General features: G+C 47.6%; 1 protein-coding gene across 2 annotated transcripts in view; it reads left to right on the top strand.

Annotated features, from left to right (window-relative positions):
- dph1 (diphthamide biosynthesis 1) overlaps nt 1-23,880 on the top strand; it is a 717,385-nt gene that overhangs the window by 675,213 nt on the left and 18,292 nt on the right. Inside the window, exons 10-11 of one of the 2 annotated variants that reach the window (XM_070856969.1) lie at nt 7,155-7,233; nt 13,903-14,037. In XM_070856969.1, coding sequence (XP_070713070.1) covers nt 7,155-7,233; nt 13,903-14,037 — 214 coding nt within the window. The remainder of the gene's footprint in view (nt 1-7,154; nt 7,234-13,902; nt 14,038-23,880) is intronic. The other variant, XM_070856970.1, reaches the window with a different exon arrangement.

Here is a 23,880-nt window from a genome sequence, read left to right as displayed (position 1 = left end):
TCTGCCATTACCTGGTCCCCGATCAGTCTGCTATTACCTGATCCCCGGTCAGTCTGCCATTACCTGGTCCCCGGTCAGTCTGCCATTACCTGGTCCCCGGTCAGTCTGCCATTACCTGGTCCCCGGTCAGTCTGCCATTACCTGGTCCCCGGTCAGTCTGCCATTACCTGGCTTCCACTCAGTTTGTTATAACCCGACTCCTGCACAGAGTGTCAGCTGAGGCTCAGTGTCACCGAGACCTGGGTGTCATGGTACATCAGTCATTGAAAGTTGGCATGCAGGTACAGCAGGCGGTGAAGAAAGCAAATGGCATGTTGGCCTTCATAGCGAGGGGATTTGAGTATAGGAGCAGGGAGGTCTTCCTGCAGTTGTACAGGGCCTTGGTGAGACCTCACCTGGAATATTGTGTACATTTTTGGTCTCCTAATCTGAGGAAGGATATTCTTGCTATTGAGGGAGTGCAGCGAAGGTTCACCAGACTGATTCCGGGATGGCAGGACTGACATATGAAGAAAGACTGGATCGATCAAGCTTATATTCACTGGAATTTAAAAGAATGAGAGGGGATCTCATAGAAGCATATAGAATTCTGACGAGACTGGACAGGTCAGATGCAGGAAGGATGTTCCCGATGTTGGGGAAGTCCAGAACCAGGGGTCACAGTCTAAGGATAAGGGGTAAGCCATATCGGACCGAGATGAGGATGAACTTCCTCAGAGAATTGTGAACCTATGGAATTCTCTACCACAAAAAGTTGTTGAGGCCAGTTCGTTGGATATATTCAAAAGGGACTTAGATGTGGCCCTTACAGCTAAAGGGATCAGGGGGTATGGAAAGACAGCAGGAATGGGGTACTGAAGTTGTATATGATCAGCCATGATCATATTGAATGGTGGTGCAGGCTTGAGGGGCCGAATGGCCTACTCCTGCACCTACTTTCTATGTTTCTATGTCAGCACTCTCGTCTCTGAGTCAGAATGTTGTGGGTTCAAATCCCACTCCAGGGACTTGAGCACAAAAACATCTAGGTTGACATTCCAGTGCGGTACTGAGGGAGTGCTGTACTGTCGGAGGTGCTGTCTTTCGGATGAGACGTTAAACCGAGGCCCTGTCTGACCTCTCAGGTGGACGTTAATGATCCCATGGCACTATTTTGAAGAAGAGCAGGAGATTTATCCCTGGTGTCCTGGCCAATATTTATCCCTCAATCAACATTACAAAATCAGATTATCTGGTCATTATCACATTTGTTTGTGGCAGTTTGCTGTGCACAAATTTCCTACATTACAACACTTCATTGGCTGTAAAGTGCTTTGATATGTCCGGTGGTTGTGAAAGGCGCTATATAAATCCATGTCCTTCCTTCCCAATGAGCTGCCTGAAGAGAGTGCCATTTCCTGTGCTTGGAATTGAGCTAATTTACATGCAAAACACATCAAAACCCCACTGATGTGGGGTGAGGATAATGACAACCTCCAAGAACGTACATTAACACTTAACCCTGGCGTTGCACACTCCGGGTGTACAGTGCCAACCATTTTGCGTATTGAAATAATCTCAAAAGTTCACCATCTTTTCTTTATTTCACATCGACACACAGCAGGTGTCACTGGACAGGGATCGGGAGCGGGAACCATAGCTGTTCTCCGCCCCCCCCCCCACCCCTTCTCTCTCTCTCTCTCTCTCTCTAGCCCAGGGAGACAGGAATTAATTGTAGCATCCTGCCAGTTAAAGGCTCAGTTGTCAAGGGCAACGTTCAAGGTGACACCACATCACACAGACTGTAGCTTTGTAATTTTACGCTCGTGTCCAAAAAAGAATTGTCCTATTTGTACAATTCCACTGAGAAAAATCACCCCAGTGAACTTGGCATTTGTAGAGTGTCGATCGGCATGCGAGCCAGGGCAGTTTAATGCCAGGTTAAGCCCTGTAATTTCACTGAGAATACTTTCTGTAGCGTGGTGTGTCTGCTGACTATTTATTCTGGATGATACTTGTCTCTGAACCTTCACCAGCTGGGTGTGCGTGACACTGCATAGATACAGTCTGATGTGCCAGGCCAGAAAGCAGAAATGAGACGAATATAGAAAATGCTGGAGACGACGCGACAGGTCAGTCAGCGTCTGAAAGGGGAAAGAATGCCGGGTCATATCCGGCTCAAGGTCTCTCAGCAAATTGTTAAAGGGAAGGCAGGCGATTCCGTTAGACTGAACCAAGACACAGGCGGAGGTCAGTCGAAGGCTACCGATGAAATTTGCTAAATACTTGCATTTATATAGCGCCTTTAATCTAATAAAACTGCCCAAGGCGCTTCACAGGAGCGATTATCAGACAAAATCTGACTCCGAGCCACATAATGACATAATTAGGCAGGTGACCAAAAGCTTGGTTAAAGAAGTAGGTTTTTAATAAGGGAGTTAAAGGAGGAGAGAGAGGCGGAGAGGTTTAGGGAGGGAATTCCAGAGCTTAGGATCTTGGCAGCTGAAGGCACAGCCGCCAATGGTGAAGCGATTCAAATTGGGGATGCTGGAGTCCATTATTAAGGAAGCAGCAGCAGGACATTTAGAAAAGTATGATTCAATCAAGCAGAGTCAGCATGGTTTTATGAAAGGAAAATCATGTTTGACAAATTTGCTGGAGTTCTTTGAGGATGTAACGAGCAGGGTGGATAAGGGAGAACCAGTGGATGTGGTGTATTTGGATTTCTAGAAGGCATTCGATAAGGTGCCACATAAAAGGTTACTGCACAAGATAAAAGCTCACAGGATTGGGGGTAATATATTAGCATGGATAGAGGATTGGCTAACTAACAGAAAAGAGAGTCGGGATAAATGGGTCATTTTCCGGTTGGCAAACAGCGACTAGTGGGGTGCCGCAGGGATCGGTGCTGGGCCCTCAATTATTTACAACCTATATTAATGATTTGAATGAAAGGACCGAGTGTAATGTAGCCAAGTTTGCTGATGATACAAAGATGGGTGGGAAAGCAAATTGTGAGGAGGACACAAATAATCTGCAAAGGGATATAGACAGACTAACATTTGGCGGATGGAGTATACTGTGAGAAAATGTGAGGTTATCCACTTTGGCAGAAAAAATAGAAAAGCAAATTATAATTTAAATGGAGAAAAATTGCAAAGTGCTGCAGTACAGAGGGACCTGGGGATCCTTGTGCATGAAACACAAAAAGTTAGTATGCAGGTACAGCAAGTAATCAGGAAGGCAAATGGAATGTTGGCCTATATTGCAAGGGGGATAGAGTATAAAAGCAGAGAAGTCCTGCTACAACTGTACAGGATATTGGTGAGGCCACACCTAGAGTACTGCGTACAGTTTTGATCTCCGTATTTAAGGAAGGATCATCATCATAGGCAGTCCCTCGGAATCGCATGAGTTCTTAGGTGACTGTACAGTCCAATACAAGAACCACAGTTTCTGTCACAGGTGGGACAGTCGTTGAGGGAAAGGGTGGGCAGGGAGCCTGGTTTGCCGCACGCTCTTTCCGCTGCCTGCGCTTGATTTCTGCATGCTCTCGGCGATGAGATGCACTTCATCCACTTAGGGCGGTCTTTGGCCAGGGACTCCCAGGTGTCAGTGGGGATGTCGCACTTTATCAAGGAGGCTTTGAGGGTGTCCTTGTAATGTTTCCTCTGCCCGCCTTTGGCTCGTTTGCCGTGGACGAGTTCCGAGTAGGGCGCTTGCTTTGGGAGTCTCGTGTCTGGCCTGCGAACTATGTGGCCTGCCCAGCGGAGCTGATCAAGTGTGGTCAGTGCTTCAATGCTGGGGATGTTGGCCTGGACGAGGACGCTAATGTCGGTGCATCTGTCCTCCCAGGGGATTTGCAGGAACTTGCGGAAACATCGCTGGTCGTATTTCTCCAGCGACTTGAGGTGTCAACTGTACGTGGTCCATGTCTCTGAGCCATACAGGAGGGCAGGTATTACTACAGCCCTGTAGGCCATGAGCTTGGTGGCAGTTTTGAGGGATTGATCTTCAAACACTCTTTTCCTCAGACGGCCGAAGGCTGCACTGGCGCACTGGAGGTGGTGTTGGATCTCATCATCAATGCCTGCACTTGTTGATAGGAGACTCCCGAGATAGGAGAAGTAGTCCATGTTGTCCAGGGCCACGCCATGGATCTTGATGTTTGGGGGGGCAGTGCTGTGCGGCAAGGACAGGCTGGTGTAGGACCTTTGTCTTACTAATGTTTAGCGTAAGGCCCATGCTTTCATACGCCTCGGTAAATATGTCGACTATGTCCTGGAGTTCAGCCTCTGTGTGTGCACAGACCAGGCATCGTCCGCATACTGTAGCTCGACGGAGTAGTCTTGGACCTGGCCTGGAGATAGCGAAGATTGAACAGCTTCCCACTGGTTCTGTAGTTTAGCTCCATTCCAGCGGGGAGCTTATCAACTGTGTATACTTGCATCGGAGGCTATTCAGAGAAGGTTCACTAGATTGATTCTGGAGATGAGGGGGTTGACTTATGAAGATAGGTTGAGGAAGTTGGGCCTATACACATTGGAGTACAGAAGAATGAGAGGTGATCTTATCAAAACATATAAGATAATGAGGGGGCTCGACAAGGTGGATGCAGAGAGGATATTTCCACTCATAGGGGAAACTAAAACTAGGGGGCATAGTCTCAGAATAAGAGGCCGCCCATTTAAAACTGAGATGAGGAGGAATTTCTTTTCTCAGAGGGTCGTAAATCTGTGGAATTCTCTGCCCCACAGAGCTGTGGAGGCTGGGTCATGAATATATTTAAGGCGGAGATGGACAGATTTTTGAGCAATAAGGGAATAAGGAGTTATGGGGAGCGGGCAGGGAAGTGGAGCTGAGTCCATGATCAGATCGGATCTTATTAAATGGCAGAGCAGTCTCAAGGGGCCAGGTGGCCTACTCCTGCTCCTATTTCTTATGTTCTTATGCAAGATGCCAGAATTGGAGGAGCGCAGAGATCTGGGAGGGTTGTAGGGCCGGAGGAGGTTACAGAGATAGGGAGCCAGTGTACCTGCACTACAGCGATCCGTCAATGGTGTCACTTGGGTTCCCTTCACTACGTTTTGTTTAAATGGATTATTGATGTTGATCTCCTTGATGGTAAAGGCACCGCATTAAGCCAGACTGACCAGAAGAGCAGCTTTCCATCCCGGCTCTGAGTTGTATGGTCTTGCTGCTCGAGAACTAAGGATGGCGGGGGGCGGGGGGGCGGGGGGGGAAGGGGGGATCCAGGAGGTTCCAGCTCCAGACTGCGATTCAGCGACTCTTGCTGAAAAGTGCGTGTATTGGACATCGAGCGAGAGCGGGTGCTGCCTTCACGGTTAAACAGCCAGTTAGCACCCAGTACATGAAGTACGGCCACTTGGGCGGAGTACTGGAGAGCAGCTGTGGAACCTCACCCCAGTCTGGCCTTCAGGGGAGTGGAGAGGAGGTAAGTACTGTGTACAGTTTTGGCCTCCTTATCTGAGGAAGGACATTCTTGCCTTAGAGGGGGTGCAACGAAGGTTCGCTAGATTGATCGCTGAGATGAGAGGGTTGTCCTATGACTTGAGATTGAGTAGATTGGGCCCATACTCTCTGGAGTTTAGAAGAATGAGGAGGATGGACAGGGTAGATGCAGAGTGTTTTTTTCCCCCTGGCTAGAGAGTCTAGAACAAAGAGGGCATAGTCTCAGGATAAGGGGTTGGCCACTTAAGACCGAGAGGAGGAGGAATTTCTTCACTCAGAGGGTTGTGAATCTTTGGAATTCTTTGCCCCAGAGGGCTGTGGATGTTCAGTCGTTGAGTTCATTCAAGACTGATAGAAAAATCTTTGGATATTAAGGGAATTAAGTGATATGGGGATTGGCGGGAAAGTGGAGTTGAGTTAGATCAGCCATGATCTTATTGAATGGTGGAGCAGGTTGAAGGGACCATATGGCCAATTTCTGCTCCTATTTCTTATGTTCTTATGAATCGCCCCACTGACTGGCTCTGGCTGAGATGGACGGTCCCTGTGTGGGAGCACCAGATTAGGACCGTAACTGAAAACACAAATAATCTGCTCCTAACAGCTCCCATAAATACTACCAGTGCAGCTACAAGCAGGACACAGTGTTGGGCAATAAAGATTCAAGCAAGCCCACACCCCTGGGGTAAAGTCAGGATATTGTGTGTTTCCCCCCTGCCCAGGACCTTTACAGACAGTCGGTATAAAATATTCAGCAGCTGCCTGCTCGCAAGGTTGCAGCGCTAAAAATGATTTACTGCCTGATTACAGTTGGCACCATTAAATTAGCCTCTGAAATATTTTGTGTCTGCAGGGAGCTGGTTGATTCGTGACCATTTTAGCCGCTCAGCTCTCTGTCTCAACGCCGTCTCCTGCCTTCGTCTGGGGAATTAGGTCGGGGGAGGGGGGAGGTCCACAAGACCTCACAGCCCTCTCCCTAAAGCCACAGGGGAGTTCAGGGCAGAGAGTCTTAATGGGGAGCTGTTTTGCTGGGACACTGCTGCGTTTTGGAGGTGTGGGAGCATAACACTGAGGTCCTAGGGGGGAGGGACAAGTACATGTCAGTCTTGTCCATTCAGAGAGGGAAGGAAGTGGGGGATTCACGAGAGGCCAGAATTGGAGGAGAGCGGAGCTCTCGGGAGGGATGTAGGGCTGGAGGCGGAGCGGGTACAGCCTCCAGCCCTACATCCCTCCTTAGATCTCTGCTCTCCTCCAATTCTGGTCTCTCATGAATCCCCCACTTTCTTCACTCCACCATCGGTGACAGTGCCTTCAGCTGCCTAGGCCCCAACCTCTGGAACTCCCTCCACAAACCTCTCCGCCTCTATCTCAAGACGCTCCTTAAACCGTACCTCTTTAAGCAAGCTTTTGGTTAGCTGTCCTTTGGCTCGGTGTCAAATGTTTAGCTGATTTACGCTCCTGTGAAGCGCCTTGCAACATTTTACGACATTAAAGGCTCTATATAAATGCACGTTGTTACTGGTGTTGGGATTTAATTTATCAATTTTAATAAAGGTCTTTGCGTTTATAGCTGGTAACTCACTCTTGTTATTACGCTGGACATTTTACTCGGTTAAAGGTGCTATATAAAGATGTTTGTGTATATCATCCACGGTTCTGCTGATGTGGCCTTCACTCAGTGCAGGTTTGTGTTCCTTTTCCAGGTGGGTGCAGGTTGCCTGTCCGAGGCTTTCCATCGACTGGGGAAAGGCTTTTTCCAGACCCCTGCTCACTCCGTATGAGGTAGGTGGCCAGCCAGCCTCGACCCTGGTGAAATAGGAAGCTGCGTGTTGGCAATATTGCGGGTGTAACAAGGGCGGATGGCTTCAGATTAAGATGCTACCAATGGGACCGAGGGCTGCTCTGGGCAGCAGAGGTGGCGGGACCTGCTAGGATCTCAGCATTCCGAGATATTATAGAATGAGACAGCATTGAAGGAGGCCATTTGGCCCATCATGTTTGTGCCGGCAATCACAATCACAGCGAGAAGTGAGTGATTCAAAGAGGGAGTCGGATCCAGAGCCCATGTTTTATTCCCCTTCTCCCTAAGCTGATGACTGGCACAGACACGATGGGCCGAATGGCCTCCTTCTGTGTCCTAATTTTTCTATGATTCTTCCTCTGGGGTGGTTGCCAGCAGCCCTCCCTCGGTACCTCACCCAAGTGGCCATTCTCCAGGTGTGAACATAAACCGTGAGTGCAGGAAGCTATTTGATTGCAGGGGGCATCACGCGGAGGCCAGGTCCTGTCCTCACCTGACTTCCACCCACACACACACCTACCAGCCGGGGACACTGGGCAGCAGTCGGGAGTGGGGAAGCCTGGCCCATTTCCCTCTCCCTAGTTCTGAAGCAATGGCCCTTCTGTTTGCACACCGGATGGGATCAGCTGATGCAACACAGGCCAGGGATCAATCCTGGCCTATCGGACCGGGAAAAGGTACAAGACCATCCGAGGAGGTCCGGTTCTTTATAAAATATGGGTTCAAACCTCATTCCAACAAACTCCTTTATTACAATGAAGAACAACAACACAATTTCCTCTGCTCCAGGCAGAAAGTCCATTAAAGAAGAGATGGGAATTCGAAGCTCAGTAAAGTGAATTACCTGATAAGTATCTCACTGAGATTCAACCCTCGTCGTCTTCTGCAGTGACGATGGCAGCGTTTCCTGTCTCTGTATGGGCAGGGTCCTGCAACCTTCTCTGTGCCCTTCCTACTCTCGCTGTCATGAGGTGGCTGAGATGTCGCGTGCGAAAACCAAAGGGTCGGCAAACCTGCACTGACCCCCTGACCCTCCCTCTGGGGTTGCCAACCCTCCAGGGTTGCCAACCCTCCAGGGTTGCCCTGGTGACTTCAGGAATCGGGGACTAATCTCCTGGTCACTGCTGCTAGTTTAACAGAGAGAGAGAAATCATAGTTGGCATTAAAACCAAACTGTGTGTTCCTTTCATGTGCTTTGAACACTTCCATTTATTAGTTGTAAAAAATATTGGAGGTGGGGTGGGGAGGAAAGGTTGGTTAACAGTCAAGAATCATCTGATCAGGTAACACAGAGTCTATTCGTTGGGATGTCTGTTTGTGGGAGCTTGCTGTGCGCAAAATTGGCAGCTGCGCTTCCTACATTACAACAGTTTCCACAGGTCAAAAAGTGCTTCATGGGCTAGCCTGAGGTCATGAAAGCCACTAGATAAATGCAAGTCTTCCCTTTCTTTTAAGGCGGGGCTCCGCAGCGACGGACATGTCAGGCGACCAATGGCAGGAGAGTGGGGGCGGGGCAGTTGGAGGTCAAGTGATGAAACCCTCCTGGACCACGTCCAACCCTACCTTCCCCCAAGCTCTGCTGGGTCTTGAGATGGCGACTGACTGCGTTGATGCTACGTTGCTCCTTTGACAAAAGCGGCTGTATCTTGAGCGAGAGACTGCCAGTCACAAAGGGACGGTGAGAACTCGGCATCGCCACAGAGGATCTGTGCCGGCAATCTGAGCTAAGGTCGCCAACTCTGGCTGGAGGTATTCCTGGAGGTGGCATCACATGACCTCGGCCAACCGCCCCGCCCCCGTACTTCCGCCATTGATTGCCCGACACGCCCATCCTCGCGGTGCCCGGCCTCCCCTCACCAATTGGACAGCGAGTAGACTCACTATTACCCGATTGGATGATTCTTGACTGTCAGTCGGACAGACCTTTTTTCTTCCCCAAGTCTGATGTTTTTATAATTAGTAAACAAAAGTGTTCAAAGAATTATTTTTTTTTAAACACAATCTTTTAATGATCTAGAGACGTGAGTTCAAATCCCACCATGGCAGCTGGGGAATTTAAATTCAGTTAATTAAATTAATTTGGAATATTAAAAAAAAACTAATATTAGTAATGGTGACCCTGAAAACCCGGCACCAAGCTCATGGTCTACAGAGCATGGTGATACCCACCCTCCTATATGTTTCAGAGACATGGACTATGTACAGCAGGCACCTCAAAGCACTGGAGAAGTACCACCAACGCTGCCTCCGTAAAATCCTGCAAATTCATTGGCAGGATAGGCGCACCAACATCAGCGTTCTCTCTCAGGCCAATATCTCCAGCATCGAGGCATTGACCACGTTCAATCAACTCCAGTGGAAGGGCCACATCGTCCGCGTGCCCGACACTCGACTCCCAAAACAAGCGCTCTACTCCAAGCTACGTCACGGCAGGCGAGTCCCCAGGAGGGCAGAGAAAACGCTTCAAGGGCACCCTCAAAGCCTCCATTAAAAAGAATGTAACATTCCCCACCGACTCTTGGGGATCCCTGGCCCAAGACCGCTCAGAGTGGAGGAGAAGCATCCGAGAAGACGCCGAACACTTCAAGTCTCTTCATCGGGAGCACGCAGAAGCCAAGCAGAAACAGCGGAAGGAGCGTACGACAAATCAAGCATCCCACCCACCCCGTCCCTCCAACCACTATCTGCCTCACCTCTGTCAGAGACTGTCTCATCAGTCACCTTAGAACTCATTTTAGTGTGGAAGCAAGTCATCCTCGATTCCGGGGGACTGCCAAAGAAGAAGATGACCACCATGAAACTACCAAAACCCATCTGGTTCAGTAATGTCCTTTCGGGAAGGAAATCTGCCACCCTTACCCGGTCTGGCCTATATGTGACTACAGACCCACAGCAATGTGATTGATTCTGAAATGGCCTAGCGAGCCACTCAGTTGTATTCAAGGCGGTGGCTCACCACCACCTTCTCGAAGGCAATTGGGGATGGGCAATAAATGCCGGCCTTGCCAGCGACGCTGAAAAAAAAATTGCCTCAATCATTTTTCTCCTGGGTTTTGCTTGCAGCAGCTGTCCTGGGATTAATCTTTCCTTCTTGGAGATCCCGGGCAATCCTGGAGGGTTGGCGACCCGAATCTGTGTGGATCAACGCCCACCCCCGCCACATAGGCCGTGATGCAGACTGCGGCCTCCAGTGCTGTCATGGTAACGGAGGTAACCCCACTGCTGCCCCCGCAGGTCGCTGGCGGAACCGCAGTAGCGGGTGAGAATGCGTAGCGGCAAATTCCAGAGGGATCCCAAGAGAAGGAAAGAAATACATGTTTTATTTAAAAAAAACGATCACTTAGAAACGAACAGTTCTAAAAGGAATATCGAATGAAACACAACTTCACGACATCAATCAGCAAATAGAGCATCGATTGCAAAATAATACGGGGGAAATAACACAATTGTAATTTGCAGCAAACAATTGATAATTAAGCTTTAACCACACACACAGAGGAAATGAAATAAAAAGATTAATTATATCAATTATTCAGGATAAGGCTACCCATGAAAGAGAGCAGTCTGGAGTCCAGGTTCATTCATTATATCTACTGCCTTCGCTGCTTAAAAATAAAGGTCACACCGGGAGTCCTGATCCAATCAGATAGGAGGCCATCAATATAAGATAGTCACCAAGAAATCCAATAGGGAATTCAAAAGAAACTTCTTTACCCAGAGTGTGGCGAGAATGTGGAACTTGCTACCACAGAGAGTGGTTGAAGCGAAATGTATAGATGCATTTAAGGGGAGGCTAGACAAGCACAGGGATCAGTGCTGGGACCCCAACTATTTACAATCTATATTAACGACTTGGATGAAGGGACCGAGTGTAACGTAGCCAAGTTTGCTGACAATACAAAGATGGGAGGAAAAGCAGTGTGTGAGGACACATAAAATCTGCAAGCGGACATAGACAGGCTTAGTGAGTGGGCAAAAATTTGGCAGATGGAGTATAATGTTGGAAAGTGTGAGGTCATGCACTTTGGCAGAAAAAAATCAAAGAGCAAGTTATTATTTAAATGGAGAAAGATTGCAAAGTGCTGCAGTACAGTAGGACCTGGGGGTACTTGTGCATGAAACACAAAAGGATAGTATGCAGGTACAGCAAGTGATAGGAAGGCCAATGGAATCTTGGCCTTTATTGCAAAGGGGATGGAGTATAAAAGCAGGGAAGTCTTGCTACATTCGTACAGGATATAGGTGAGGCCACACCTGGAATACTGCGTGCGGTTTTGGTTTCCATATTTACGAAAGGATATACTTGCTTTGGAGGCAGTTCAGAGAAGGTTCACTAGGTTAATTCCGGGGATGAGGGGGTTGACTTATGAGGAAAGGTTGACGAGGTTGGGCCTCTACTCATTGGAATTCAGAAGAATGAGAGGTAATCTTAGAAACATAGAAACATAGAAAATAGGTGCAGGAGTAGGCCATTCAGCCCTTCTAGCCTGCACCGCCATTCAATGAGTTCATGGCTGAACATGCAACTTCAGTACCCCCTTCCTGCTTTCTCGCCATACCCCTTGATCCCCCTAGTAGTAAGGACTTCATCTAACTCCCTTTTGAATATATTTAGTGAATTGGCCTCAACTACTTTCTGTGGTAGAGAATTCCACAGGTTCACCACTCTCTGGGTGAAGAAGTTTCTCCTCATCTCGGTCCTAAATGGCTTACCTCTTATCCTTAGACTGTGACCCCTGGTTCTGGACTTCCCCAACATTGGGAACATTCTTCCTGCATCTAACCTGTCTAAACCCGTCAGAATTTTAAACGTTTCTATGAGGTCCCCTCTCATTCTTCTGAACTCCAGTGAATACAAGCACAGTTGATCCAGTCTTTCTTGATAGGTCAGTCCCACTATTCCGGGAATCAGTCTGGTGAATCTTCGCTGCACTCCCTCAATAGCAAGAATGTCCTTCCTCAAGTTAGGAGACTAAAACTGTACACAATACTCCAGGTGTGGCCTCACCAAGGCCCTGTACAACTGTAGCAACACCTCCCTGCCCCTGTACTCAAATCCCCTCGCTATGAAGGCCAACATGCCATTTGCTTTCTTAACCGCCTGCTGTACCTGCATGCCAACCTTCAATGACTGATGTACCATGACACCCAGGTCTCGTTGCACCTCCCCTTTTCCTAATCTGTCACCATTCAGATAATAGTCTGTCTCTCTGTTTTTACCACCAAAGTGGATAACCTCACATTTATCCACATTATACTTCATCTGCCATGCATTTGCCCACTCACCTAACCTATCCAAGTCACTCTGCAGCCTCATAGCATCCTCCTCGCAGCTCACACTGCCACCCAACTTCGTGTCATCCGCAAATTTGGAGATACTACATTTAATCCCCTCGTCTAAATCATTAATGTACAATGTAAACAGCTGGGGCCCCAGCACAGAACCTTGCGGTACCCCACTAGTCACTGCGACCGGTCTATAATTCCCTGTTTTCTCTCTCCCTCCTTTTTTAAAAAGTGGGGTTACATTGGTTACCCTCCACTCGATAGGAACTGATCCAGAGTCATCGAAACGTATAAGATTATGAGGGGGCTTGACAAGGTGGATGCAGAGAGGATGTTTCCGCTGATAGAGGAGACTAGAACTAGAGGGCATAATCTTAGAATAAAGGCCCACCCATTTAAAACTGGGATGAGAAGAAATTTCTTCTCTCAGAGGGTTGTGGATCTGTGGAATTCGCTGCCTGAGAGAGCTGTGGAAGCTGGGACATTGAATAAATTTAAGACAGAAATAGACAGTTTCTTAAACAATAAGGGAATAAGGGGTTATGGAGAGCGGGCAGGGAAGTGGAGCTGAGTCCATGATCCGATCAGCCATGATCGTATTAAATGGCCGAGCAGGCTCAAGGGACCGTATGGCCTACTCCTGCTCCTATTTCTTATGTTCTTATGTTCATATGAGGGAGAAGGGAATAGAGGGTTACGCTGATAGATTTAGATGAGGAAAGACTGGAGGAAGCTCGAGTGGAGCATAAACGGCGACATGGACTGGTTGGGCCGAATGGCCTGTTTCTGTGCCGTTTATCTTACATAATAAACCCTCCACAGTGATGCTGAGCTCCCACCGTCTCTCGTGACTCGCAGTCTCCAGCTTGAGGTGCAGCCATTCTTCAACTGGTAACTGGGGCACAAAGTACTGCAGGCCCCAAAAATAAGCGTCCCACCAGGGCAACTGGTTCAGCTGTCCACTTGGGGAAACCAGCTCGGGAGAGTGCAGTAACATTCTGCGCGAGGATGGTTCCATGTTCTGCATTTTCCCCACTTGGGCAGCTCCTGGGAAACCCTCATGAAAATTCCTAGTGGTTAGATAGAGAACAGCATTGATAGAGGTCTGGGACCAGGTAGCCATCTACAGAGGTATAGGAGCAGGTAGCCAGTTATAGAGGTCTGGGGCCAGATAGCCTTTTATTGAGGTCGGGGGCCATGTAGCCTGACCCAGCCAACCTCTCACCTGGTGACAATAGGTGATAAAGTGATGAAACATCCAGGGGGAAGGAAGTGTTAAGCCAGCAGTTTTATTGGAATTGTGCCAAGTATATCCCATGGGCTCCTGGTCTCAATGTGTTCTGGCTTCCTCCCTCTGTGATTAGGCGGCTGTGGCTCTCAAGAAGGCCGAGTGGCAGCAACGATACCCGATGGACTTTTACGCCAACCAGTCGCTCGGCCCATGGACTGTCAACCATGTGACGCACCAACCTGTAAGGAGAGCGAAAAAGGCCACAGAGGTGAGTCGAGACTCAAAGTGATGCTGATGGTGGTCTGTATGGGTTTGAGAGCAAGTGTAGATGGCAAGTATGCAACAATCTGCCATCTGGAGTATTGTGTCCAATTCTGGGCACCACACTTTAGGAAGGACGTGAAGGTTTTGGAGAGGGTACAGAAGAAATTTACTAGAATGGCTCCAGGGATCAGGGATTACTGTTACGTGGAGATGTTGGAGAAGCTATAGAGCTAGACTAGAGAGGCTGCAAAGGGATATAGGGCTAGAACCTCCACTTTTTTTGCCTGCTTAACGCCCATTTTACCACTGAAATGACGTATAACACCCATATATCGCCCATTTTGGCACAAAATGGAAACTGGCGGGCATTTTTCGGAAACTTATCGCCGAGCGTTACTTGCCCCATGTGCTTAACGCCGAGAAAAAATATTACCACCCGCCCACTTTTTTGGGCGGAATCAGCAGAATGGGCGAATTCAACGCCCATAATATCGTCCAGCGTTACTTTCTGTACGGAATTAACAGCGAAATTCAATATTAACGCCCGCCCAGTTTTTTGTTGTAAAGAGCATATTTACCCAAACTAGCGGTCATGGAAATCGGCCATCGTCAATTTCACCACCTCGCACACATTTCGCCCACAATAACGCTCACTCAAAAAAACGCCCACAAAAAGTGGAACTAACTGGAACAAATCACAGCGTTATGGACGCGATGTTGTACATCACATGCCGCGTCCTTTAAAAGGCTGCTGTGCTTCAACCTTAGCGGAGTTTGGATGTACTCTGCAGATCGTTGGAGTTGATGTGAACATCTCTAAAAACATCTTGACCACACTGTGACCGATTGGAATTGAAGAGGTGTGTTCGTCTGGACATTCCTTGTTTGTGAGCAATCGGTGGAAAACAGAGAGCTACTGCAATGGGGCCAGTCCTTTCTCACCCTCTCTTGGTGACCAAATACATGCAGCAGACTCAACATCACCGAAGGAACGCTCCACTGCATTATGTGCCCAATGTACGAAGTGACAGACAGATGAGGAGGGCCAGACGTTACACTCCCCGCAAGTACAAGGAGAAGCATACTTACCTCGACTTGCCCAACACCACCTGCCTTCGGAGACTGCGCTTCCACAAAGAGGTTATCACTGAAGTATGCCAGCTGATAAGGGCAGATCTGTAGCCTGCCAGCACCATCAGAACTGCATGGTCCGTCGAGATCAAAGTCACGATGGCACTGTCGTTCTACGCCTCGGGTTCTTTTCAGGCCACAACTGACGACATTTGCGAACTTTCTCAGCATGCCACACATCGCTGCATTAGACAGGTCACTGAAGCCCTGTACACACGCAGGAAGGACTTTTATCAGCTTCCCTATGACCAGGGAGGCACAGAGTGAGGGCTCTAGGATTCTCCAGAATTGCAAACTTCCCCAAGGTGCAGGGAGCAATAGACTGTACGATCATCGCGATGCGGGCACCTTTTCAGGATGCTGGGGTTTTCAGGGACCGAAAGGGATTCCACTCCCTGAATATCCAGCTGGTTGTCGACCACCAGCAAATTATACTGGCAATGAATGCTCAATTTTCGAGCAGCGTCCATGATGCTCACATCCTGCGTGAGAGCACTGTATCTGACTTGTTTAACAATGAGCCACAAGGTCAATGCTAGATGCTTGGGGACAAAGGATATGGCCTCGCCACCAGGCTGATGACCCCCCTGCGTGACACCCACACCGAGGCCGAGAGGCGATACAACGAGAGCCACAGAGCGACTCGCAATATCGTGGAGAAAACAATTGGAGTGCTGAAGCAGCACTTTAGATACCTGGACCACTCAGGAGGTAAGCTCCAATACCACCCTGAGCAGGTAGCTCAATTCGTGGTGGTGTGCTCCATGCTACACAACTTGGCTATCAGGAGGGGACAAGAATTGCCCGATGAGTCTGACAGTCCACCTCACCCGAGAGAGGAAGAGGAGGACGAGGAGGCAGACGCTGACATCGGGCCAGACAATCAGGCTGACACTGAAGCTGTGCCCCGCCCTATTTAGACTACATGAAAGGGCCCATGGTGGCATGATAGTTGCGAGAACCTTAATGTCAGGAGCTCATCAATGATCGTTTTGCCTGAAAGAACGTTGGTGTTATTTACAAGGCTGACACACTGCTGGGTGTTTAGGGCATACATCAATGGTGTCAATGGTGACAGTTAAAGTTTAAGTTGATTGAAGTTAAGTGTGATTATACCCTTTGATAAGGAATCACCAGCGTGTAATGGTGCAGCTATCTGAGCCACTGTGCTGCAAGGTTTTGATAAATAAAAAACATTTAAACCGACATTAGTCTGAAATCATCAGTATTTCTGTACAAACTAATCATCCCCCTCCGCTTCTCCTCCCCATCTCTATCCCTTCCCCTCCTGACTCCAAGCTGCCTGGCCGAGGAGGTCCTCAGGCGATGCTTCATTGGGTGGGGGGGCGTGGTAATGGCCGAAGCGCTGCTTGGACGGATACGGGAGAGGACGGTCCCGAGGTGGGAACATGCTCCTGGCTCTCGTGTGGTTGGCAATGGGGGTGCAGTGCCGTGCTCTGGGACCACTGGGAGCCCTCTGCCACCAGTGTTCCTGGCTACCAGCTCCAGGGCCTCCTCCATCCCTTCCATGTTATATGTTATTTGTTGGACAAAAACTCGGTGCCAACTATGTTCTTGGTGCTTTGTGGGCTTTTTGCTGTTGGTGAATCTCCGTCATTCCTCCCACAACAGCCAAACAAGCACACACCACAGTCACACACGCTTTCAGTGCCTCTGAGCTCCCTCTCTCTCTGTCTCCTCTTCTGCAAACGTCATGATGACCCTTGACCTCCTGAATCGCGGGAATCGAGCATTGCCATTGCCGTTGCTAAGGACGCCCACACTTTACAGCAGAAAAATTTAACGCTACCGCCCATTTGATACCGATCGTGGTAACGAACGCCCATTTTCAAAAATGTAAACTCTGTGTTTTGAGAATGGGCGAGAAGCCGGCAATCTGAAAATCCTTTTTTAATGCCCACGCCGGAAATAACATCCAATTGTGAGCGATAAGCTCAAAAGTGGAGGTTCTAGCCCATAGACAGGCTAAGTGAGTGGGCAATAAGATGGCAGATGGAGTATAATGTGGGGAAATGTGAGGTTATTCACTTATAAATAAACAGAATATTTTTAAATGGTGGGAAGCTATTAAATATTGGTGTTCAGTGAGATTTAGGTGTCCACATACAGGAAACACAGAATGTTAGCATGCAGGTGCAGCAAGCAATTAGGAAGGCAAAAGGCCTTTATTGCAAGGGAATTGGAGTACAAGAGTAAGGAAATCTTACTACTAATTGCACAGGGCTTTGGTGAGATCACTCCTGCAGTTTTGGTCTCCTTATCCGAGGACGGACATACTTGCCTTAGAGGCAGTGCAACAAAAGTTCACTAGATTGATCCCTGGGATGAGAAGGTTGTCCTATGAGGAGAGATTGAGTAGATTGGGCCTATGCTCTCTGGAGTTTAGAAGAATGAGAGATGATCTCATTGAAACACAAAAGATTCTATGAGGGAGATTGACCGGGTAGATGTTGAGAAGTTGTTTCTCCTGGCTGGAGAGTCTAGAACTAGGGGGCACAGTCTCAGGATAAGGGGTCAGCCATTTAAGACAGAGGAGGAGGAATTTCTTCACTCAGAGGTTGTGAATCTTTGGAATTCTCTGCCCCAAATGGCTGTGAAAGCTGAGTCATTAAGTATATTCAAGCCTGAGAAAGATAGATTGTTGGACTCTAAGGAATCAAGGAATACGGGGATCAGGCGGGAAAGTGGAGTTGAGGTAGAGGATCAGCCACGATCTTATTGAATGGCAGAGCAGGCTCGAAGGGACGTATGGCCTACTCCTCCTAATTCTCATGTTCTAAGTTGGAGTTGTTCTCCTTGGAGCAGAGAAGGCCAAGAGGAGATTTGATAGAGGTGTTCAAAATCATGAGGGGACTAGAGTAAATGAAGAGAAACTTTTTCCGATAACGAGAGGGCCCAGATTTAAGTTGATTGGCAAAAGAACCGGAAGTGTTTACCCTTGGAGGGTTGTGGGGCTGGAGGAGGTTACAGAGATGGGGAGTGGGGGGAGTGCATGGAGGGATTCCAGAACCGTCCTTGAACCCTCCACTCAACACATCGCTGTCCCTTTGAAAGCAAGCTGCTCACACTGAGGCACAAAAAAAGCGAGCGGCGTTTGGGAAGAAAACAGTGAACTAGAAAACAGAGATGACAATGTGTAGTGACATTTAGCACAGATCAGGCCATTTAATCATCATTTTGTGAAATTGTGCGTTGAAACACAGCAATGAGCTTGGATAATAGATCTGCAATCAAGAGGAATTCCATAAGTAAGCAATTACCATCCATTAGATTCAGATCCAGGCACAAAGCACACCAGACTATTGCCCGATATCTATTACACTGTTGCAGTGTCCTTTGGCCACTGTAATGTAACATTATTCATTGTCAGAGAAAGCAGTTTGGAATTAAATTAACAAAACAAAACTCATTTTCAAATATTTTATTTAGTTTCAACAGCAAACCTGAACTGTTGAGCCAAGGCCGGTGTGCCCTGACTGTATTTGTGGCGTTTGGTCGCTGTTCGTCACTGGCCTGGGGTCACTAGTGAGCCGGGGGTTTTGGACACAATTTCAAATAGGATCAGGAGTAGGGAGGGAGGACTAGACTGATGTTTGTGTCAACCGTGGCTCGGTGGGCAGTACTGAGTCAGAAAATTGTGGATTCAAATCCCACTCCAGGGACTTGAGCACATATATCTTGGCTGACACTCCCAGTGTAATGCTAAGGGATTGCAGATGAGATGTTAAACCGAGGCCCCGTCTGCCCTCTCAGGTGGACGTAAAAAATCCCATGGCACTATTTTGAAGAAGAGCAGGGGAGTTATCCCCGGTGTCCTGGCCAATATTTATCCTGCAATCAACATAACAAAAGCAGATTATCTGGACATTATCACATTGCTGTGGGAGCTTGCTGTGCGCAAGTTGGCTGCCATGTTACCCACATTACAACAGTGATTACACTCCGAAAGTACTTCATTGGCTGTTAAGCGCTTTGCGATGTCCGGTGGTTATGAAAGGCGCTATATAAATGCAAGTCTTTCTTTTTTCATGTAGAACGTCTTACCAGAATGTGTCCCCTTAGGAACAGGCCATTCTGCCCCTCTAACATATTCCCCCAATCAATTAGTTCCTGGCTGATCTGTACCTCAATGCCATTTGCCCGTCTTTGTTCCATATACCTTGATACCGTTACCTAACAAAAATCTATTGATCTCAATCTTTAAAGATTTTAATTGACGGCCAGCGTCTCCAACCTTTTGGGGGAAGAGGGTTCCAGATTTCCACTACACTTTGTATTAAAACATGCATCCCGATTTCACTTTTAAATGAACCTCGCTCTCATTTTAAGATTAAAATCTTAAACTCTCCTTGTTGATACCATCATGTTTCCCCTTCTCTCCTTGGTGCCTCTTGGGGTGCAGTTCCACAAATTAAAAGACTTGCATTTATATAGCACCTTTCACGACCTCAGGATGCCCCAAAGCGCTTTACAGCCAATGAGATGTTTTTGAAGTGTAGTTAGTGTTGTAATGTCGGAATCCCAGATAGTACCCCATCATAGGAACAGGAGGAGACCATTCAGCCCCTCGTGTCTGTAATGCCATTCAGTGAGATCATGGCTGATCAGTGATCTATCTCCATATACCCGCCTTTGGCCCATATCCCTTAATACCTTTGGTTAACAAAAATCTATCAATCTCAGATTTAAAATTAACAGTTCATTTAACAACAATTGCCGTTTGCGGAAGAGAGTTCCAAACTGCTACCAGCCTTTGTGTGTAGAAGTGTTTCAGAATTTCACTTCGACAGGTCTAGCTCTAATATTTAGACTATGCCCCTCGCCCTAGACTCCCCAACGAGCAAAAATAGTTTCTCTCTATCTACCCTATCAGTTCCCCTTAATGTCTTGAAAAGTTCGATCAGATCACCCCTTAACCTCCTAAATTCTAGGGAATACAACCCTAATTTGTGTAATCTGTCCTCGACTTAACCCTTGGAGTCCGGGTATCATTCTGGTAAACTTACGCTGCACTCCCTCCAAGGCCAATATATCCTTCCGACGGTGTGGTGCCCAGAACGGCTCACAGTGCTCCAGATGTGGTCTAACCAGGTGTGGCTTTGTACAGCTGCAGCATAACTTCTAGCCTCTTGTACTCTAGTCCTCTAGATATAAAGGCCAACATTCCATTAGCCTTTTTGATTATTTTCTGTACCTGTTCGTGACATTTTAATGATCGATGTACCTGGACCCCCAAGTCTGTTAGGGCCTTCACTGTTTTAACTTTTCACCATTTAGAAAAGTTCTACCCTTTTTAGGTCCAAAATGGATGACCTCACATTTACCTACATTGAAATCCAGTTGCCACAGTTTTACCCATTCACCTAATCGATCAATATCCCTTTGTAATTGTATACTTTCATCTACAATGCCGCCGATCTTTGAGTCATCGGCAAATTTGGATATAACTTTCTATTCCATCATCTAAGTCGGTAATAAATACTGTGAATAGCTAAGGCCTTAAAACAGATCCCTGCGGGACACCACTAGTCACATCCTGCCAATTAGAGTAGCTACCCATTATCCCTACTCTCTTCTCCTGCCACTCAGCCAATTTCCCAACCAGATCAATAATTTGCTCTCAATTCCGTGGGCTTCTACCTTAGTTAATAGTCTCTTATGTGGGACCTTATCAGATGCCTTCTGAAAGTCCATATAAATAACATCCGTAGGCATTCCCCATCCACTACTTTAGTCACCAAAAAATTCAATCAGGTTTGTCAGGCATGACCTACCTTTCACAAATCTCTGCTGGCTCTCTCTGATCAACTGAAAATTCTCGAGCTGTTCAGTCACCCTATCCTTAATTGCAGAATCTAGCAATTTTCCGATAGCAGATGTCAAGTTAACTGGTCTATAATTCCCTGGTTTCACCCTGTCACCATTCTTAAATAGCGGAGTGACAGGCACAATTTTCCATTTCTCAAAGAACGGTTCCTGAATCGAGAGAACTTTGGGAGATTATAGTTGGGGCATCTGCAACGTGCTCACCTAGTTCCTTTCTAATCCTGGGATGGAAATCATCTAGTCCTGGGGATCTGTCACTCTTTAGTGTCATTATTTTCTTCATTACTGTTATTTTAATTTTGCGTTAATTTTATTGAGTCCCTGTCCCCGATTCAATTATTAATTTCCTTGGGATTTCCCAAGGAAATCATGCTATCCTCTTCTACTGTAAATACTGACGCAGGCTCGATGGGCCCGCATGGCCTACTCCTGTTTCTATTTCTTATAAGATAGGATATAAAGAGAAGTAATCAGACTTTCTGGGTAGAATTAAGAAATAGGAAAGGATTTAAGATTGTACTGGGAGTTGTGTATAGACAGTTCCTTATTGGCATTGACAATATCACCGCTTTCAGTTTTTAAGGGGCCAACATATCTCCTGACTACCCTCTTTTTCCTAATGTAATTATAAAAATTATTTGTATTTATTTTGACATCCCATGCAAGTTTCTTGCTCCCTTTGTGTAGCTCTCACTGTCTGTTTTACCACCCTTTGCTGTTCTTTGTATCTTTCCCATTCGCGGAACCAGGGTCTGTGCTCTTTTTTGCATTTTTGTATGTTTTTTTTAAGTTTTATGCTGTCCCCTACCTCTTTAGTCATCCTGTCTGGGTTTTTTTTGGCAAGTCGAGCTCTTGCCCCTCAGGGTTATAAACTGGTTCTGTATCACATTACATTCTTCATCTCCCACTGATCCTCTGTCATTTTACCCATTAACCGATTTGACTAGTTTACTGTGAACAGTCTCTGCCTCATCCTGTTGAAGTCGGCCTTGCCTAAACCTAGAATCTGAGTAACTTTTCACGTTTCTCCCTTTCAAACGCTACATTGAAATCGATCATGTTATGATGATATTGGATAAATGTTCATGCACAGTTAGCACACTAAATCTGGGTCATTACTAAATCTAATATGGCTTTCCCCCTTGTTGCCTCTATGACATATTGCTGTAGAAAACTATCCCGGACACACTCAAGAAATTCACTACTTTTCTGACGGGTGCTAGTCTGCTTATCCCAATCTATATGAAGGTTAAAATTCCCCCATTAAAAACACCCTGCCTTTGCTCCACGCTTGTCTAATCTCTCCATTTATACAATCTAGCACTTCATAGCTACTACCAGTGGGCCTACACACAACTCCCAAAATGGTCCACGCTGAGAACAGCACCCCTCAATGGTCCACGCTGAGAACAGCACTCCCCCAATGGCCCACACTGAGAACAGCACCCCTCAATGGCCCACACTGAGAACAGTGCCCCAACGTAAAAGTGTGACATCTATTTCTAGACATTCTTGAAGCTTTTACGTGAGATTATCAAATTTGTGCCAATGCTAAATTAAGGAGCAATTTTTCTGCTGTGAGCTATAACCAACAGGGTTCACACTGTTGTTAAATGGCAGCAGCCAGCAGAGAGGAGACTGACCTGAACTGTAGATTATCACATTGTGTGCTTCAAAATTCCTCTCTGACCCCCTCAGCAAAATTCCCCAGAATTATTTTTGGCCCCTTTAAACGGGCTGCGCAGGCCATTCAAAATACCACACCTGCACAGTTTCTACATTGAAACGCTGACTGCGCGGGTTCCCTGGAGCACGTGGGTGCACAGCTTAAAGAGAACATTGCCCCTCATTCGATCAAAACCAGTCCAGGGGATCACATGGAACAAGTGTTGTCTGTAAAATGTTCTATATGATGCGATCTCTGCCCCAGTCAAGAAGCAGTCCCGCTCCCTCTGGAAGGTATAGAGAGTCAGCACCCACCACACCAACCAGAGGCTCACTACTCTCTGGGAAATGCCGATCCGCCCAACGCCCAGTCTATTCCTACTTTTGCGCACTTTAAACATAGTTTTAGTCCAGTTCTGAAAACCTTTTACGAGATATGAAATCTGAAGGCCTTGAACCAATACTGGGTCTAGTTCCCTAGTTCAGCAGTTTCCTACAGAGTGTGTGGCAGGCTATTTAACAACCAGGCACCTCGCAGCCCAGCCCACTCCTCTCCTCACCCATCATCCACACACACGCAGTTCCACCAAGACTCACTTGATCAGGACTGGAATCCCTGGCTGTTTCCACCACCAATGTTCCCTTGAGGCTAGCACTCTGCAGCCCCCACCCAGCCAGCTCACTGGCTTTTAAACAGGAAGCCCGCGCATGCGCGGTATTTAAAATGGGCCGCGCACCCCCCCAAAAAATGAAAGGGAGCATTGTCCACCACCCCTGGCAATGCCCAGCGGTGCTGAGGCTAATTGTGGCACTCTGAGCCCGCTGAGATCATCCAACGAGGTTTAGGCCATTGCCTGAAACCTGGGCCTTCCCGGCCTGTGGAGCTCAGTACCCGAGCCACATGGTGCATTTACTCCCTGCGTCAACAGTGCCAGCACCCACTCCCCACCATAGATCCAACCCCCCCCCCCCATCTAGATTAACTCCAGCAGGCTGTTTATTTCCAGACCTCACTCACGATTTCTCTTCACATCATCACACCCGAAAGGGCAGGGTTGTGACTGAGATGGCTGTCATCAGTCCGTCTGGTGTGGGGGTGGCTGAGACAGGTTACAGAGATTGCCTGTGACACAGACACGGGCGTGAAGCTGCTGACACACAGGAGCCCCACAGAAACAGTGTTCCCTCTGCCCGAGTCTGAGCA

Source organism: Pristiophorus japonicus, chromosome 16, assembly GCF_044704955.1.
Source record: "Pristiophorus japonicus isolate sPriJap1 chromosome 16, sPriJap1.hap1, whole genome shotgun sequence".
NCBI classification, from domain to species: Eukaryota; Metazoa; Chordata; class Chondrichthyes; family Pristiophoridae; genus Pristiophorus; species Pristiophorus japonicus.
This window is presented reverse-complemented; position numbering and strand designations above follow the sequence as displayed.